The sequence below is a fragment of the Melitaea cinxia genome, chromosome 29, assembly GCF_905220565.1.
Source record: "Melitaea cinxia chromosome 29, ilMelCinx1.1, whole genome shotgun sequence".
NCBI classification, from domain to species: Eukaryota; Metazoa; Arthropoda; class Insecta; order Lepidoptera; family Nymphalidae; genus Melitaea; species Melitaea cinxia.
In genome coordinates this window covers 4,715,045-4,735,179 of record NC_059422.1, presented here as the reverse complement: position 1 = coordinate 4,735,179, position 20,135 = coordinate 4,715,045, and the positions used below count along the sequence as shown (strand labels likewise).

General features: G+C 31.9%; 2 protein-coding genes across 2 annotated transcripts in view; one reads left to right on the top strand and one right to left on the bottom strand.

The window, feature by feature from the left end:
• Positions 1–341: 341 nt before the first annotated feature.
• LOC123667828 (nascent polypeptide-associated complex subunit alpha) lies at positions 342–6,202 on the bottom strand. The gene is made up of 6 exons (XM_045601667.1): positions 6,118–6,202; positions 5,229–5,369; positions 3,569–3,690; positions 2,098–2,316; positions 1,487–1,648; positions 342–588 (listed from the first exon to the last, which is right to left on the bottom strand). The coding sequence occupies exons 2-6, from the start codon at positions 5,344–5,346 to the stop codon at positions 574–576; spliced, it is 636 nt and encodes a 211-aa protein (XP_045457623.1). The 5' UTR covers positions 5,347–5,369; positions 6,118–6,202; the 3' UTR covers positions 342–573.
• Positions 6,203–8,407: 2,205 nt separating this feature from the next.
• The window catches only part of LOC123667754 (acyl-CoA-binding domain-containing protein 5A), a 37,213-nt gene continuing 25,485 nt past the window's right edge, over positions 8,408–20,135 (top strand). The window contains exon 1 of the mRNA XM_045601593.1: positions 8,408–8,815. Coding sequence (XP_045457549.1) covers positions 8,737–8,815 — 79 coding nt within the window. The 5' untranslated portion in view covers positions 8,408–8,736. The remainder of the gene's footprint in view (positions 8,816–20,135) is intronic.

Genomic DNA, 20,135 nt, shown 5'->3' with positions numbered 1-20,135 from the left:
GATCTGGTAGACTATAAACGAAGTATCGTAAAAACGACATCGCTCAAGTTAACAAAAAATGCTCTTCAAATAAAGATGACTAAGCCAAACTGAGTTAAATTTTAAGGGACCATATGAAAACTTCCACATCGAATAAAAAAAGCATCACATTATTCGGAGCAGATATCTCGGCGTAATCAGTGAACATAGATAAAAAAAATTGCAACTGAGTTGAACCTCCTTTTGAAGTCAATTAAAAAGATCAAATTACTATTCTATAGAATTTTTCACATATTTTTTTTAAAAGGCAACTCAGCAACCTAAGCTGCAAAATGGGAAATAACACAAAATAAAATGCAAAATTTTAACCATACTTTATTGTAGCTTGAAGTAAATAATGCTATATACAATCCCATAATCCTTCTTAATACCATCACTCTTCATGGCTTCATTGAGATTGACTTTGGATTCAACTGATATATACTGATGTTAGAGCAAGATAGACACACATCTCTCTTCGCTCTTGATTTCCTTTTTTAACTGACTTAAAGCTAGGAACATATAAAATAACGCTTGTGACTACTTCTTGACAGCTTACATTGTCAGCTCCTGTAAAACAAAGAATTGTTACATTAGATATGAATCTAAGATCATCTATTGAGATACTATAAATCTATCTATTTTAATGTTACTTAATATATTAAGTTGAGAATTTGTTGGTTTAATGTGCTAATCTCAGAAAGTACTAGTTATAATTGAAAAAATCGTTTAGCTTTTATTACCATATTGTAAAATCTATATATTAATATGTGAAGCAAAAACCTGTACCCCTTTTTGTACGAAAATTGCGCGGACGGAGGAGTATGAAATTTGGCACACTTGTAATATAGACGCACGCACGCACGCACGCACGCACGCACGCACGCACGCACGCACGCACGCACGCACGCACGCACGCACGCACGCACGCACGCACGCACGCACGCACGCACGCACGCACGCACGCACGCACGCACGCACGCACGCACGCAAGCACGCACGCACGTACGCACGCACTCCTTTGTTTATTGTTATAGAAGTATAGTCTTTGACCACAGAGCTTAATAAAGTTTAAATTTATAGTTTAAATTAATTATTGTCGAATTACGATTACTGAGTGACCACTAGTTATAATAAATACCGGATGATAAATATCAAAATGAATATATATATATATATTTATTTATTTATTTTGAAATTAATAACACGCGCCTTTTTGCATTACAATTTACTTTCCTTTTCTTTCACAATTCTAAAACAGTTTTGAAACTTAAGCTATATGTAATAATAATTTACTAATTTAAAACCTGTAAATTTAAATTAAATGGTTCCTATCGACACTTTTACTTATATGGGACTTAACACCCTCATTATTTTAATTCCTAAGATTTTAGCAATGTTATCAATGGTCACAGTCGAAAATCATGGTAAATTCCGTATAAGTATTGGCTACTTAGTATCTACTTACCATGATAGCATTCACGATGTCCGACTGGTTGTTCTTGAGGGCTCGGACAGCCTTCGCTCGAGACACATTGGCTTGTGTCATCACAATTTCTACGTCCTTCTCATCCACTTCCGTCTCATCTACGGCTTCCTCGTCTTCTTCCTCTGCGATTGGTGCTACTGTCTGTAATGTAAATGGTTTAATTAGTCAAATTGACTGATGTTTTCTATTTTTAACCAATTTTAAGAGGAGAAAGGGAGGTTTTCTGGGTACGCCAATTTTTAATATTCTTTTTTAATTGAAGGTGGTGCTTGTCATGTGGCTATATTTTAATTTGGTTGAGATCTGACAAGTCATTTAATTTCTCAGTCGAATTATGATTGTCCTAAAATTTGTATGTATTAATCTGTTTACTTAATTTATTTCATGCCCTATATTATTAGTTTATACTATAAAAAAGAAAAAAGTGCATTAGTAAATGTACTTGTTTTATAAGAAATCAACATTAAAAACTGATTCAAGGACAATAATTACTGTTACTAGTTTTGCAAATTCTATTTTAAAATTTCTTATCTTTTAAATGCGTTACATTCATAAATTTTACTTTATATATTTTCAAAACTGATACTTACAGTGCCAGCAGTAGACGTGTCGTTACCGGCGGCCGCTGTCTCAGGTGCCTTGAAACGTTCAGCGGCAGCCATGGTCGCTTGCTGTGATAGATCCTCAATCTTGGCCTCACCAAACACAATGTAAGTGTCCGAGTGGGGATTCTTGTACACATCTGGGGAGTTGATCACGAAGAGAATGTTCTTTGATTTCCTGATTGTTACCCTGTTTACTCCTTGTACCTATAAACATAAATTATAGTATTTTTTTTTTTGCAGAATTAGGCTGGTAATAAGGTAGGGTATGATATCCACTAGCAATAAGTCTGTAGCAATAGGTCTGAGTAGATCTAAAAAAGTTATGTTGTAGACTGAAGGCTACTTTTATAATGCTTTTTAAAATAAAAATGTATGGTATAATCATCATGTTAAAAATATTTATTATTTACTAGTTCTTGTTTCACCCTCGTGATTTTGATGCCGTTGGATAAAAAGTAGGCTATGTGTTATTCTAGAAGTTTATTTTATAAATCTATGAGTAACAGACATCCATTCATCTTCACAAACTTTAATTTTACAATATTAGTAGGATTTCCCATAATGTAAACAACGATTTAACCAAATAAATAAAATATTGGTTAATTTATTCAATTATTCAATAGAACTAACTTTAGCTTGAATTGTTCAAATTTCTCTACAAATATTAAGCATATACTTATAATGACAAAAGAATACCTCCGCAAACACATCTAGATCATCTGGATCTAATTTATTATTCAAAAGCGATGCTCAATAATTTCAAAAAACGTTGTGATGTCTTTTCGATAAAAACTGTTTTATTGAGGTAGCTTAAAACTTGTTCTATAATAAAAGCAAAAACTGTTTAATGAAACCTTTTGAATTAACTAATTTGCCATTCAAATGGTCTTCAAAAACCAGTCCAAGTGGTTTCTATAAATTTTTTGTAATCAATATTATAGTAAATTTGAAAAAAAAAAAAGAATTGTATAAAATTAATCTTCAAATTGATGAAAAAAAATAAAAGCTTTGTTAGTATACTAATAAAACACATAATTACTGTCAAAAACGATGTTAATATTATATATTCCTACATACAAATTTTTTGTATGTAAGAATCATATTCAATTACAAGCTAAGTGAACAGTTTTGAGGAAAGGTCTTTTTGATAAGACCCTAATTGTTCTGTTGCTTTATTTTTGCAATACATTTACTTAAATAAGTCTGTCTTTCTTTCAATTTTTTTTATTAGTCTTTAATCTTTTGTCTTCCTCCACTAGCAAACTAATAATTTATTTCAAAATCAAAAAATAAAAATAATATAACTTCCAAATGGCTACCGAACTGGTTAATTCTTTTTTTTTTTTTTTTTATATGACAAAGTTTTTCTATGTAACAAAATAAAAAAATCACTACACAAAGTTCGCCAGGTCGATCATGTTCATATAATTATAGCATTAAGTTTGCAAGTACTCACAGGTTTTAATCCGAGTTTACTCATTATTTTACGAGCTTTCTTCTCGCCACGTGACTGTTTCGCCTTGGAGACTATATCGATACCCGCGATGGGGTTTGTAATACCACCAGCTCCGGGTGCTCCTATAACAGTTCGGTATAATATTAAATAAATAACAAATAAGTAAATATATTTAACAGACTTAAACTAACACCAATGTTTTACTTAACAGCCAGCTGATATAAATAACAGGAAAAAAAGTTACAAGTTTTAAAATTTTTAATTTTTTTTAAATTATTTATTAATTTTTTTTTTCAATGATTTCAATGTGTATGTATACAAACAATCATCTGTTTCTATTCTAAGGACTGTAATGCTAATAGAATAACAGGTGACTAATATAGCTACATTTTTCTCTCTATAAATACATACATATAATACTTATATATAAATAAATAAACATAACCCACAATCCCTAGTGCAGAAAGCAGTGGTACTATAAGCTGCGCCAACTGGCTAATCATAAAATTATAAGTTAAATACTGTTTTTCTATAAAAAAAAAATATCACATATTATCAGCTCTGCCAAAATTTCCTAGATTTATGTAGCACAGCTGAGTAAGTCACTTCTCATATCCAGCAGTAGGAGAGATATTTGCAGGCCAACAATAAGTTCATTTTAGTTCAAATTAACTCTCATAACGCCACAGTAGTAAATTAATATGATCTAATAAGCCACTTCTTAAAATTCTTAATACATTAATTTTCCTGATTTTTATTTTTGTCTGTTCATGTGTACATTTCATTTGTACTTTTTACCTTCTGGTCCCCTATTACTGTTATAATAAATTGTTAAACCCAAGAGTCATTAAAATGTGTTTCATAAAAGTATAAATATATTTAATTTCATTTACAAATAAATAAAATAACCTACTAATATTTATCAATTTGGTAACACAATACCTTATCTAATATATTTGGTCACAAAATTACCAATTATTAAATAATTGATTAGATTTTGACACATCAAAATCTATTTAATAGAATGCATGATACATCGGTTTCTCTACATTTATAATTTATTTTAATACAAAAGAACCTTAAGTAATTTGAAATGGGCTATTACTGAGTTAAAGGCAGCACAAAATATCCTGGTCAAAATTTGGAGCAGTCAAACTGGAAAAGTACTTCAACCTTACGGATAGATCACAACTAAATAATAATGGTCAGAAATAGTGTTGTTTTCTCGTTTTGAGTAAATAGCCAGAGCTAGTAAGAAGAGTTGGAGTAAGGTTGACAACATGCTTTCTGTGTTGTGTATGTGTTCCAAGTGTCCAATAAGCTACAGTAACTGCTTACCATAAGCAAATCATACACTTGTTTGTCACACCAGTAATAAAAAAAGTATAAACACTACTTATGCTACTGAGTGATACAATTTTTTTGCAATTCACGCACGCAATTGCATGGTTGCAGATGTCTTTGCTGTATTTTTTTTATTATTTTGTCTTTGATATGTATAGATTTTGTCTTCTTTTTTTTTTGTGGTAACTAATTACTGCTTACATTTATTTTCTCTTTTTTTTGTATCTTAAGGATTGTTAAATTATGTCTGTGACTTGTGTAATTCCTTACAAATAAGTATATTTCTTTCTTTATATGATGGACAACATAAGATTACCTGCATCTTCCAATTCTGGAATAGTGTCGTCAGAGTCGCTGTCTGACGATGCAGTCTCCTCCTTGCGTTTCTCTGTCATGGAGGCAGTAGCCTTGTCCAATTCGGTTAGTTCTGGCATTTTGAGGATGAGATCTTAATACCCTTTAAGAAACGATTGACATTAAATATTTGGAAGAAATATGTGATTAAGCATAGCTAATACAGAACATTGACTTCCAAGGATAGAAATAGTTACGTTTAGTTTTTAGTTAATACTATTAATTGCGACGTGAAGAAGTTATGATCTACAATATTTGATTTGGATTATTTTCATATAAAATTGGATAGAGCATATAACAAAATCCAAGTTAGAAATCTATCCGATACTTAAATTCACGTTATAAATACATATTAACCTTCAATCAGCCCACATCAAGTTATACTACAGAGTTGAAAAGAATTATAACTTATGTAGTGTTTAACCATTACTTTATGAAAACTAGACAAAGAATCTGCAATATATGTAACCTAGCAATTTGTATAAAAAGAGAACAGAAATTATATGAATATTTAATCATTCAGAATTAGTCTTGAACATGCTCACTTTAATTATTCAAGCCTATTTTTGTAAATATTGTTCCCAATACGTAACAAAATTTAATTGAACTATTATTGCAAACAGTACTAATAAATATAAAAAATACATACGATACTTGAGCATAAATGTATAAATATACCAAACTTATTGATCCTATAAAATGCCGCTAATAATGGGCGCGGAGGATACACAATTAACACACTATAACGGAAATAATAATCTCAATAGCACTAACATACACCGCTGAAAGTAACTAGAACGAATGATTACATTATTTTCTTAAGATTTCTCAATCAATTTAGGATTATTTACCTCTTTTTATAGAATTTATGCAAGGAAAGGAAACCTCTGAGATATATTCAGTTTGACAAGAGACAAATGTTGACAGTTAACATATCTGCTGATTACTGAAAACGTAAATTGCGAAATTATTGCTTTGAATTTTTTAAAATGTTTATATCAAGGGTTGAAATAAGTAAAAAAATATAAATATGAATTTGTATGAGCTAATGTTTTTTATGCTTTACTACGTAATTAAATGATAAGTTAAAAAATATATTAATATTTCAGTACTATTATCCGAATACTTATTATTTAAAGTATGGCAAGAATAATTCTATGTCACATAAGTAGAGATGTTATCTTTTATTTCCATCGAATATCGATATTTAATTAATTTCTTAGTGAAACCCAAAAAGTAAGGTCTACAATAACAAAATCTTTCAATAATGCTTCATTGCATCATTAACTATGCCGCATACTGGATCTCTGGACATGAGATCATTTCCAATTTTAAATTTTCACTGGACCGTCAATACTTTTGGTAAAGCTTTTGCTATACTGGAAGTTATCCTTTTCACTCTCTTCCATGACTTGGAATCAATGGTTATCCTTATTAACTCATTAAACTGTTTCTTATTGTCTACTCTACTCAAATTATTCAATTAAAACTTATTTAAGCACATTTGACTTAGGGAGTAAACTGTTGACGAGAGCGTTACGAAAAGTATGATCGGGTGAGACGAATGGAAGTTGAGAGTGAGAGTGTGGTCTAAAGCACGCTCGTTTTTTTTATTTTATTAATGCATTTTATGTTACTAAAAAACAAATTAAAAATCCGGTTTGTATAAAAACTATGTTAAAAAGTGTAGCAAATTGTCGAAATTGTTAGTATCTACTGATTTCGTTAATTTTACACCTTGATATAGGGAAACATATATACATACATACATACGTGCTACATACGTGTTGTGTGGTTACGGCATTAAAGATTATAGCCACCTCTTCCCCCCCTTTATAACTGTTTCGTTTCTATGTAATTGATATAATAATGTCATAATATATAACAATCAACGAACTATTGCCACCTACTAAATAAATACTTTTTTTTTTAATTTTTGCTAATAATGTGTTGGTGTATAAAAGTATAAATAGTGTTTAACGATAACTAAAAACGTCGATCTACAATTTAGTAGAACACGTACGCATTTCGCTCGTTTCAAAGCTGGTTAATATAAACTTAATGCCTTAATGGTCACAAAACACTGTCATATTATTTAAAATTTGAAATCAATCATAAACATGGATCATAAATACAGCGTTGCAAAAGCTACCGATTTATCGGTAGATCTACCGATTTTGGCCCTTGTCTACCGATATACCGATTTAGCAGTGATATCTACCGAATTTTTGAATTTTCAACTAATGTAAAATAATTTTCTAAAAAAAAGGTAAAATAATATTCATGATACGGTAACACTAAAAGAAAACGGTAACACAAAATCAATGCACGGGGACTTCCCGAAATTCTTCCCACGAAGTCGAATATGACCGTTCTAATCCGCGATGTGTTAAAACAAATTGTACTAACAAGTCATATAATAGAGTTTATTATTGTCTGGTGAGTATACAAGGGAAAATCCCTGAAGATAACTTTCTTCGGGTTTGTTTCTTGAATTAGCTATAGGACTAGTGATGGATTATTTTTGGATTATATCGATGGATTAGGATTAGTATTCGGATTCATTATTGACAATGGAAGATTCAATTCGCATTTAACAAATCAAATGTAGTTGCGAAATTTTGTGAAGTGTTAAGCGAATTCATCGCCAATTTATACTTCTTTCACGGCAATGTGCTATTCTATTGCACCCACGGGAAGTCGGAAATACTAATAATCTGTTTCATTATTAGCAATTTAGCAGTTGCTGCGAAGAATGAAATTATGCAATTATTATCTTTGATTTGTTTGTAATTATGATGCTTGTATGGACTACTTCTATAATTAATGTTTTTTAGTGATAAAACGTATACGCTTTTGAGTACTTTCTTTTTCTGTAATGTAAAATAATTATAATTATAAATGGAACAAAAATTTGCACGCCGTTTAAGGTAGATTATATGAGACATTCTAACTAATAACACCTTATGTATTAACTATATTCATGCAAATAAAGAATTTGATTTAATTTAATGGAATAAATTTAAATAAATGAACGCATTATTTACTTCGAGTAAAAATCTACCGATTTCTACCGATTTTTCGGAGCCAAATATACCGATTTTTTATTTTACACTTTTGCAACACTGCATAAATATTGACAAGTAAACCTTCGATAGAGATAGCACGTCACTATCATTTATTTTATATCGCTTTTCGTTTTTTTATAATTCGACAAAAGGCCACGACAACTGCTCGGCTGTTTGGTGAATGTATAGTGTGTAGGTACTATATTTCGAAAATTGTCAAAGTAGAAGTGAAGTGATTAACTGAAGACGTCAGTTTGTTTCTAATATTATAATTGTTTTTTGAATTGTGTTCAATCGTGTACGCATTAACAACAAAACTTTAAATATTATGTATTTATTTATATAGGAATAAATCAGTGTTATTCGAAGTCTAAAGTGCAATAGTTTTATTCTTGAATTTGTATGAGCGAATCCGTGAAAATGTCTACAGAAGAAAAATTTAACGCTGCGGTCAATGTTATTAGGAATTTACCAAAAAGTGGTAAGTATTGATATTAAAACTTTTTAATTACGTATTAAAAAGATAACGGTGTCTTTTAATCAATCGTAATTATGTCGTTCATAACTTTGTTTCACGTTATCTTTGGATAATAATTATTTTATTCTTAATATTTATCGTAATATAGAAAAAATATTAAGATCAGCTATTTTTTTATATAATGTAATAATTAATCAGCTTAGCATGAACAACTATGAAGATATTTTTGTGTAATAACTTAACAACAAAAAAAGTTGAATAAAAATAGTTCAAAGGTCATTAGGTATGAAAAAACAAGCAAGTAGTAATAATATATATAAAATAATAATAATATATATAAAATAATAATAATATATATAAAATAATAATAATATATATAAAATAATAATATATATAATATAAATATATAAAATAACACCTCGCCTTATTGCCTCCACTGGTGACAAGAGGGCTGGTGCATTTTTTGCACAGAGAATCGGCATAGCGATTCAACGGGGAAATGCTGCCAGCATTCTTGGCACAATTCCACGCGGACATGATTTATACCAAAACTATCTGTAAATATTTAGTTCTTAAGTTTTGAATTGTAAATATGTATAATATTTTGTATAAAGCAAATAGTACATAGTATTAGTGTCAGTAATAATAGATAAGTGATAGAATTACAGTTGATAATTTAATTTTAGAGATACAGAATTTAATTTATATTTCGTTAAACATTGTTTATATAGTTTTAAGCATTAAAAAATATTAATGTTATACCAGTATTTAAAGTAATTTAAATTAATAATTCATATGTTTAAGTAAATGGTGTAATGATAATTAATGAATTAATTAATTAAACTTTTAAATAGAATTGTTGCTTCGTAGGTAGACAAATAAAATTAATATTAATACATGCATAGGGAGGGCTTGTAGCTAACAAACACAAACACATATATATCGTTAGTTATACCTACAGTAAATAACATAATAACTTTGTGAGATACTGTCAATGTTTTTCAACAATTTTTTTTGCATAAAGTTACATAATATAAAACTTTAGTTTAAGCAATAGATGTTCACATCAATTTGCTTAAAACATATAGTTAAACAAATTTTGATCAATACATATAATAAAAGTTTTTAATCATTACATAGTATAAAACAAAGTTGCTTCCCACTGTCTGTATGTTTAGATTTTTAATATCGTTTTTGTAACCGTCGAACACGGGGCGTGTCGCTAGTATTAAATAATTTTAAAACCTATATATTTTTATCCTTTATTGTAACTAATAAGGTTGTTATAATTATATTGTTGTTTTGTTTATAACGAATAAAAATTATAATATGATACAATATTTAAAGTATTAAAAATAGTTTATTAAACATTATACATATTTACAATTCACAACTTAAGAACTAAATATTTACAGATAGTTTTGGTATAAATCATGTCCGCGTGGAATTGTGCCAAGAAAGCTAGGAGCATTTCCCCGTTGAATCGCTATGCCAATTCTCTGGGCAAAAAATCCACCAGCCCTCTTGTGACCAGTGGAGGCAATAAGGCGAGGAGTTATCTCATTAAAAAAAATTTAACACTGCTACTCCAAGGTCCATGTGTTTCGACTGCAAACGGCACAAAGATGTAATTTCGAATTAGTGACGAATATTTGTGCTGTTTAGTCGTTTCAGCTTCTTTTATTCTAGTATTCAATATGTTGTAAGATATTGAAAACAATGATAAAAAGAAATTACATAATATAAGGCTGTAAAGCTAATAGGACAAATTAAGTCATTGTACAAACTAGATGTCCCACACACATGTGTTATCCTATAATATACCATACAACCATAGCATGTATATATGTTTAATAAATCTACATTACTGCTAGATAATGTAGCTCATGGTGTGAATATGAATTTAATTAATTCTAGTTTAATAAAAAAATACGAAACATTATATATATATATATATGGCTTTGTCGCACCGACGACGCTGCTGCCCGTCTTCGGCCTGTGTATTTCAAAGCCAGCAGTTGGATGGTTATCATACCATCAGTCGGCTTTTTAAGTTCCAAGGTGGTAGTGGAACTGTGTTATCCCTTAGTCGTCTCTTACGACACCCATGGAAAGAGAGGGAGTTGGCTATATTCTTTACTGCCGTAACCACACAGCTAGGTGTTTCAACATATACCTACTTGTTCATATTAAAAACATATAACATAATATTGAAGTGTTTATATCTTTCTCTCTGTATGTCAATGTTACATAATATTCATTACGTACAAGCATCTCAGCAACATTACTTGAGGAAGTAATTAAGATATTTTGTTTGATATATTTATGTAAAAGCCATCGTACATTCCAACTGTACATCTTTTAGTGTTCAGTACTTTTAAATTAATTCACTGGAAAAACATCATTAAAAAGGAGATAATGCAAAAATTATATGCAAAAATAATTACACCTATTGATTCAAACTATTGATATGTCTTACGGCAATAAGGAGTTGTGTCACTTAATAACACATTGCACATAGAATAACAATTTTCTAGTACAGTTTTCCAATGTGAAAAGTTCAAATATATGTACATGTACTCATCACCTTTTCCTAGACGCCACACCATTCCTAAAGCTCATAAGCAGAGGGGGGGGGGGCAGCTATATTGAGGTAGCACGTGTATTTATTTTTCACATTTACTTGGGACGAAAAAATAATCTTTACTGTCGATACAATAATTGTGTTTGCTGGCAAACGAAAAAACCGACTTCAATTACATCGACAAGTAATACAACGTAGATCGACGAAAAAATAGTCAAGTACGCGTTATCAAAGATTACTCAAAAAGTAGTTATCAATCTCGATAAAATTTAAATGTGACCACATGATAAACATCAGCTTTTGATTACATTAAAAATTATTAAAATCGGTACACCCAGTAAAAAGTTATTGCGGATTTTCGAGAGTTTCCCTCGATTTCTCTGGGATTCCATCATCAGAACCTGGTTTCCTTATCACGGTACCAAACTAGTGTTATCTACTTTCCAACAAAAAAGAATTATCAAAATCGGTAAATCCAGTATAAAGTTATGCGGTATAATACAACGTAGGGCGACGAAAAAAAGCGTCAAAAAAACGCATTATTAGATATAACTCGAAAAGTAGTTGTTAGATATTAAATAAATTTAAATAGTGCCAAATGACACACACCACCTTTCGTTTAAAAAAAAATTGTCGAAATCGGTCCACCCAGTCAAAAGTTCTGAAGTCACATACATAAAAAACAATACAGTCGAATTGAGAACCTCCTCCTTTTTTGGAAGTCGGTTAAAAATAACCAACATCCTGCAACCTTGATGCCTGTCTAGAAATTTGTATCATGATGTTTAATTTTTAAAAATTTAGTCAGTTTATTCATGAATATAAAGAATTCTGAAAATTTCAATTTATTTTGCACAAAATAAATACTCTTGTTTTTTGGTTATGGGAGTAGTATAAAAATTCAGCTCATATCAAGGGGGTAGGGGCTTAAAATATCGCTAAAACAACACGTGATTATTCGACGACCCGTTATTATAATTCAGTTCGATTCGATATATAAAAACCGGGCATTCTCACTAACAATTAATAATAAATATAATCAAATCGTACTGTGTGGCTACGGTACTAAAGAATATAGCCACCCCCTCTCTTCCCGTTGGTGTCGTAAGAGGCGACTAAGGGATAACACAGTTCCGCTACCACCTTGGAACTTAAAAAGCCGACTGGTGGCGGGATAACCATCTAACTGCTGGCTTTGAAATACACAGGCCGAAGACGGGCAGCAGCGTCTTTGGTGCCACAAAGCCAGTACTGCGGTCACCAACCCGTGGTCACCACCACGCTTTGGTGCCCATGGTCACCAAAGCGTGGTGACTATGGGCAAAACACACGAGTTCACGTTATTTTTGGCGTAAACTTGTGGAGGCCTATGTCCAGCAGTGGACTGAATAGGCTGTAATGATGATAATCAAATCAGCGTCGAGTTTAACTGTTATTTAAATAATATAATTTTTACTGTCCATTTAGTTTAATTGAGTTTATCATAGCAATAGATTACGTGGAATATACCAAACATATCTTCTACGGTATTTCTTATATTGAATGCTAGTACGCAGTTAGGTCATAAGTAAATAGCTTGCTTAGGAATCAACGTACCTAATGGGCTGAATCGGTCGACTGAACTAAGTTTGTGAAACAGCTTGTTTGTGGAAATTATACTTAGCATTTCCATTTTATTAGTAAATAAAAGAAGTTAGACCATGACATTGTAATATTGTTTTTGAAAGTCGAAAAGTATTTTTTGAGAGAAATTGCTTAAAAAATAATAACATCGCTTAACTTTTCTCATACTGATGGATTTTAATTAAATTAAAAATATAAATTGAAAACCTCGAAAAACCAGAAAGCTGGGGATAGTGGATGATGGCACCTGGACTATTTTTATACCGCTATGTCAGTAATATATCAGTACTAGCGACCCGCCCCGGCTTCGCACGGGTGCAATGCTGATACTAAATATGCTACAGAATGTCTTTATTTATAGTGTGAAGCTAGCTTCATCATCATCATCATTTCAGCCTATTATAGTACACTGCTGGACATATAGACCTCCACAAGTTCGTGCCAAAAATGGTGTAAACTCATGTGTTTTGCCCATAGTCACCACGCTGGGCAGGCGGGTTGGTGACAGCAGGCCTAGCTTTGTCGCACCGAAGACACTGCTGCCCGTCTTCGGCCTGTGTATTTCAAAGCCAGCAGTTGGAAGGTTATCCCGCCATCGCTCGGCTTTTTAAGTTCCAAAGTGGTAGTGAAACTGTGTTATCTCTTAGTCGCACCACGACACCCACGGTAAGAGAGGGGAGAAGCTAGATTATAGCATGGTTATTAACATAATAACAACAACATTTAAATAGGCGTCGTTAGATTACACTTTGTTACAGAATGCGTTGAAGAAAAAAAGGTTCACTGCTCGTTCCCCGTAGGCGATAGCGTGATAATATGTAGCCTATATGTTGACCCGACTTCTTCATAATATTCGTGCCAGATTTGAAGTAAATCCATGCAGTACTTTTTGAGTTTATCCCGGACATACATACAGACAAACAGATAAACAGACAAAAATTCTAAAAACTATATTTTTGGCTTCGGTACCGATTGTAGATCACACCCCAAGTATTATTTTAAAAAAATATTCAATGTACAGTTTTGACTTTCCTACCATTTTATTATATGTATAGATCGTACATAATGCTATGCGCTTTTAGACTTAATTACGTTATAACAAATTATTACAAAAAGTGTAATCGACTTTAATTGATTCCAATACAAGTACAATTTGAGGACGTAAAAAATAAAGGACGGTATTTTTCTTACATTTACTTGGGACGAAAAAATTATCTTTACTGTCGATACAATAATTGTGTTTGCTGGCAAACGAAAAAAACCGACTTCAATTACATCGACAAGTAATACAACGTAGGCAGACGATAAAATAGTCAAGTAAATACGCATTATCAAAGATTACTCCAAAAGTTGAAAACAGATCTCGATGAAATTTAAATGTGACCACATAATAAACCTCGGCTTTCGATTAAATTAAAAATCATCAAAATCGGTACACCCATCTCGATGAAATTTAAATGTGACCAAATAATAAACATCGGCTTTCGATTAAATTAAAAATCATCAAAATCGGTACACCCAGTAAAAAGTTATGCGGATTTTTAAGGGTTTGTCTCGATTTCTCTGGGATCCCATCATCAGATCATCCCATCATCAGATCCTAGTTTTTTTATCATGGTACCACACCTGGGATATCTCCTTTCCAACAAAAAAAGAATTATCGAAATCGGTCCATAAACGAGGGAGTTATCCCCGAACATACATTAAATATATATGTATATATATATATATATATATATATATATACATGGTCGAATTGAGAAAACGACATTATTATTTTGAAGTCAGTTAAAAATAATATGATATATATTCTCGTCTTAATGAGTCGTCGACGCTTATAAACTTTTTTCAAGTTAATCAAGTTTTATAACGTTCGTTCCATTCACATACTACTTTGGAATATTAAACTATGTGATGTCATTCATATCACTACGTTCGAAAAAAATATACGGTTCATCTGATGTAAGCGGCTACCGTAGCCCATGGACGTCTGCACCTCCATGATTATTGCAAGCGCGTTGCCGACTCTAACCCTCTTACCCTCCCCTTTAGCTGTGATCTTTAAAGTTGAGGTACTTGCTCAGTTGGGCTGCTCCAAATTATGTGCTGCCGCAAGTTGTGTGGCTACGGCATATAGAACATATAGCTGACTTGAAACATCGTCGCTATACTAAGTCTGCAATCTGTGAACACAGTCTAGACACAGCTAGTCATTATATTAGATTCGATAAACCACAGATCCTCGCAAAAGAACACCGATTCCAACCAAGGATGATCCGTGAGGCTATTGAAATTAAAAAACATCAAAATTTCAATAGAGAAGATGGCTGGCAATTACCACCTGCTTGGGACCCCATTATTAATATAATTAAATCAAAAACCAAGCATAATTTACCACAGATTAGACTAAATTAGCACATTCTGCGTAGATAGGACAAAATAAAATATTGATGTATGTCGGGTAGTTTCGAATAACTTTGTAACGTTAGGACGTCTGACATCTCAATCCTCCCGTGACCATGGTTGCTGTAATGTATCCGAAACGTCGGGAATCAAAAGTTAATAATAAACCGCGATAAAATCCGAAAAAAGTTGTTTCATTAAATGAGTAAAATTCGCGCAAACATTAGAAAACAATAAGTTTTTCTTATATGATTAATAACAACCAAGTTTAAATCGTAGATTTATTTTGTAAGTGTCAACGACCGAAATCCTTTCTTTATAAGTCAAAGTATACAAATATTCAAACATATGTATGTACGTTGAAAGAGATTGTCCGAATACTATCAAGGACATAGCGAGTTGCTAATTTTGTATCGTAACATTTCGAAAACATTGCATTATAATTTCATTTTTAGATGTAATCTTTGATAATAATTGTTTATACCTCACCGTACATTGTTACGTTATTGCTAGAATTTTTCTATATCCTAATAGCGTATCTAACAGAAATTCCTATCACAAGAATTATGACGTATCCGGAGATTTGACGCAAACGACTTAACTGGGTCGAAATGTTTGGATACATTTAAGGAAAGTGTAAAAGTAATAGTTTTAAAACGGTCACAAACCATTATTTGTATGAAAGCGGGATGTTTACTATATTTGTTGTTGGTCACACACCCATACAGTTATTTGACGCACGCAATATTGCCGAAATGTCAGTAAGCAAAATTACTAACGGAATACATGCCAAAAAATAAACCAAAAAGAATTGTTCTGCTTTCAAGATATGCTTTGTATACGGTTATTTTGACTTCTAGAGTTCTGTTTAACCGGTTGCCGTTAACGTTAACGCTATTTGACGTATGACGGTATCATCAAATTCCAGTTCTATTTATTTATGGCCTATCTCTATTCGCATATATAAATCAAAAAGTAGAAGTTTATTTATTGAGGATACCAACGGCCTACCGCCTGCTGTTAAAGTCGATTCGTATAACTTATGTGCAGGATAAACTATGTTCGACCGGTGGCTCTGGCCCTAATTGTATTTATGTTGCTGCTAGACTTAGACAAAAATAAGTACGGTTTTTGTACTCATGTTATTATTGTTATTATTATTATTATTATAATTGGTTAGTAAATGTAGGTATATTAAATAATATTAAAAGCGAGTAGTTTCGCCATCCGTCAACCCGCAGTTGAGCAGAGTGCTACATTAAGCTCCAATACTTCTCCTACGTGGTGAAAGAGGTCTATGGCCAGCAGTATGATGATACAGGCTACATGAATGTATGCGTGCATGCGAGTAGCTTCGTACTCTAAAATAAAACAAAAAGTTATATCAGTTAAATATTTTACGTCGGCTAATTATCCGAGATGTATCAGCAAGTAAACAGAAAACAGGACATAATCACTACATAGTATAAAACAAAGTCGCTTTCTCTGTCTCTATGTCCCTATGTATGCTTAAATCTTTAAAACTACGCAACGGATTTTGATGCGGTTTTTTTTAATAGATAGAGTGATTGAAAAGGAAGGTTTATATGTATAAAACATCCATTAAATAGTGGAAAAATACTGTTATTTTTGAGGTTTCTAATGTGATGTGATGTGTTCCGCTTACATTGCAAACGTAGGCTGAACCCTACGAGGTTTATCAAAATAATGTACTAAGTATTGTACACATTGAAAAGGTCTACAGAAAACTCCACTATGGTATATGTCTATCTCTTATGGATATCCCACAATAACATTTTTTTGTCATTTACTTTTTACGACAAATAATGGCTAATTTTCAAAGCGATTTTAACCAATACAGCATTAATCCTTATCTAATTAAACACCTTAAATACATTGTTGATTTAATATAGATCTATATTGCCCTTTACAGCATTTGATTTAAATGAATATTTTCGAAGATATTACAGATTTAAAAATTGCGGGACGTAGCGTTTGCGGCGGTTCCGGCCGGCTTTTACTCTAAAGTTACGCGTGCGGGCCACGGGTAGTAATGAATAAACCAAAACTACTGGATCGATTTTAATCATTTTTTCAGTGAATGACATAGGCTATAATTATATTTTATATCCGTCCGAAGCCTTAGCCTTTATAACACATTAAAATAGTACAACAGCTTCCAAGTAGAACTAACATGCATATGACATATCGCACTTTTATAAAGCATGCATTCGCTATTTTCAAATTAATTGATAATTTGAAAATAGCGAAAATATATTTATTTATACTTACGACTATGTTATGTTCTTATCTGCCCTACTTGTTTTGTATTTGTTTCGTCCTCCATTATCATTTATCACTAACTATAGCTACAATATTGTTGAATTGAATTTATTAAAAGTTAGTTCTATTACACGAATAAGGTTTTTTATTATAATGAAACAACTTTTTCGGGTTTTATCTGCTTCGAATGAATCCAGATGTAAAAAAAGTTATTATTATGGAGTGAGACGCGCGCATGCAACGGTCACACAAAATTTGTATTGGGCATACAGATATATGTCGTTGTTTGGGCGTTTGTGCTTGTGTTTTGTGTGTGTTTGCAGACCCCCGACGTAGGATAAAATATTACAGGAAATGGGGAGTGTTTAGTGTAAATCGTAAAAATAAAGACTAGCTAACCTCTAACGCTGATGGTTAAAAGTAACATAAGTAGGACATGAGGGGCTTGAGAAACTTGTTAACCTTCGTTAAACTTAGAAAATTAACGAATTATATGTGTGTATTAAATGTGTTCTTAAACGCAAAGCTGGATGAATTTAGCTACTTTTTTTATAAGTTTTGTAATATTTTTTAGAGTGTTCAAAAGAAAAATAGCGCAGAAAATTGGAAAATATCAGCATACGTAACGATTAGTTAACATGTATTTGACAGATCGTAAAACAGGTCAACGCCTGTAGTTTGTAGGGTCAGCGAGTTGGCAATAAAATGTTCGTCACATAAATATTGAACGCTTATTAATAATAATAATATGTTTATTTCAAACAAGGTCCATACAATCGAATAACAAAAGGAATTAGCGTTGAAACAAAGAAAACAGATACATATACATAACTAGCTGTGCTTGCGACTTCGTCCGCGTGGAATTTAACAAAAAAGTTATTGTTCAGTTTGCAGAGTTATAAGATAAATTATACGTTTCTAAAATAAAAGTAGCCTTAGTACACCAGCTTGTCTGTCTGTTTGTTCCGGCTAATTTCTGAAACGGCTGGACCGATTTTGACGGGACTTTCACTGGCGGATAGCTAATGTAATAAAGAGTAACGTAGGATACTTTTATTTTAGAAATTTATTTATTTTGTAACTACTTATAATATAGTCACAGATGGTAATTTGGCGCAGCAGTCACAGAAACAATATAAAAATTTAAAGTGTTAGAATTTCGGATTGTTTCTAAATATTTATTTAATTTGTCTCAATTTGTCAAACGCTTACAATTTCTTAATCCGCCCAAATACATACATGTAAGTTTATCGGCGGAACAGACCCATTCCATCATAATTACATTTAAAATTGAGTACAAAATATAAAATGAAACTAGTAATTAATTTTTACTGTGTTTATTTTTAATTTCTTGCACGAATTTTCAAAATCATGTCGACGAATTAAGATAAATTGGATAAAAGTAAAAAATGAGACATTTTGTGGGGCAAAGTTGTAGTAACGGTTTCTAAGAATGATAGACGTGTCTCCTGGTTGCTCCCGTGTTTAATTTCGATAATATAATTTTCCACGTGATCGTATGCGGTTACCGTAGCGTCTAGACCTGCAATAATAGGAACGTACATATCAATAACGTATTAAATATTGTATGTATGTACATTTATGTGGGTATACAGAGCCATAACTCGACTGACACATGCCAATTTTCACACATATCGTATGAATAAACAGACGGTTGATACCGCTGATCCTCACACGCTACACATTGTTGGATCGGACGTAGTAAAAATACAAGAAACAATATTTATATGAACCAATTACTTTCTTTTTTTTTCAAAGTTTGATTAAACTGATTTTAATGTAGAATTTGCGATTTATAAAATTCAAAAAAAAAAAATAGTCGTATGGGTTGTTCTCCGTTTGGTAGAGATAATTAATTTTATCAAGTAATATAATTTAACGGAGGTAGGGCTCAGCAGGAAATTCCCTGCTCCAAATATGTACTACCCCGACTAGAGTAGTACCTCGACCTTACAGAAGATCACAGCTAAATAATACAGTTTTCAAGCAGTGTTGTACTCCTGTTGATGAGTAAGGTGACCAGAACTCCTGGGGGAATTGGGGCAACGCGATTGCGATGCTTCTGGTGTTGCAGGCGCCTATAAGCTACGGTAATCCACTTACCATCAGGTGAGCCGTACGCTTGTTTGCCGACCTAGTTAGAGTTACATGAAAAAAATATATATTTAATAATATGTTTATTATGTACTTGTAATTTCAATAATTATACGTTATTTTACATATATGAGATTCTGTTCAATTTTTTATTTTAACTTTTTCTGAATAGAAATTGACTTATTCTGATAAAGGAGACACATTAGGAATTCTAACATTTTTGAATATCATATCAAAAATTGACCGCTCCAGCGGGGATCGAACCTGCGTCTCCGACTGACCGTGTCGGCGCTCTAGCCAATAAAGCTATGGAAC

Excerpts from the sequence above, each read along its gene's own strand:
- LOC123667828 (XM_045601667.1), bottom strand. The coding sequence starts at position 5,346 with ATGCCAGAACTAACCGAATTGGACAAGGCTACTGCCTCCATGACAGAG. Across the intron at positions 3,691-5,228 it reads TCCAGAATTGGAAGATGCAG|GAGCACCCGGAGCTGGTGGT; the intron begins GTAATCTTATGT and ends GAACTGTTATAG. Across the intron at positions 2,317-3,568 it reads GTAAACTCGGATTAAAACCT|GTACAAGGAGTAAACAGGGT; the intron begins GTGAGTACTTGC and ends TTATGTTTATAG.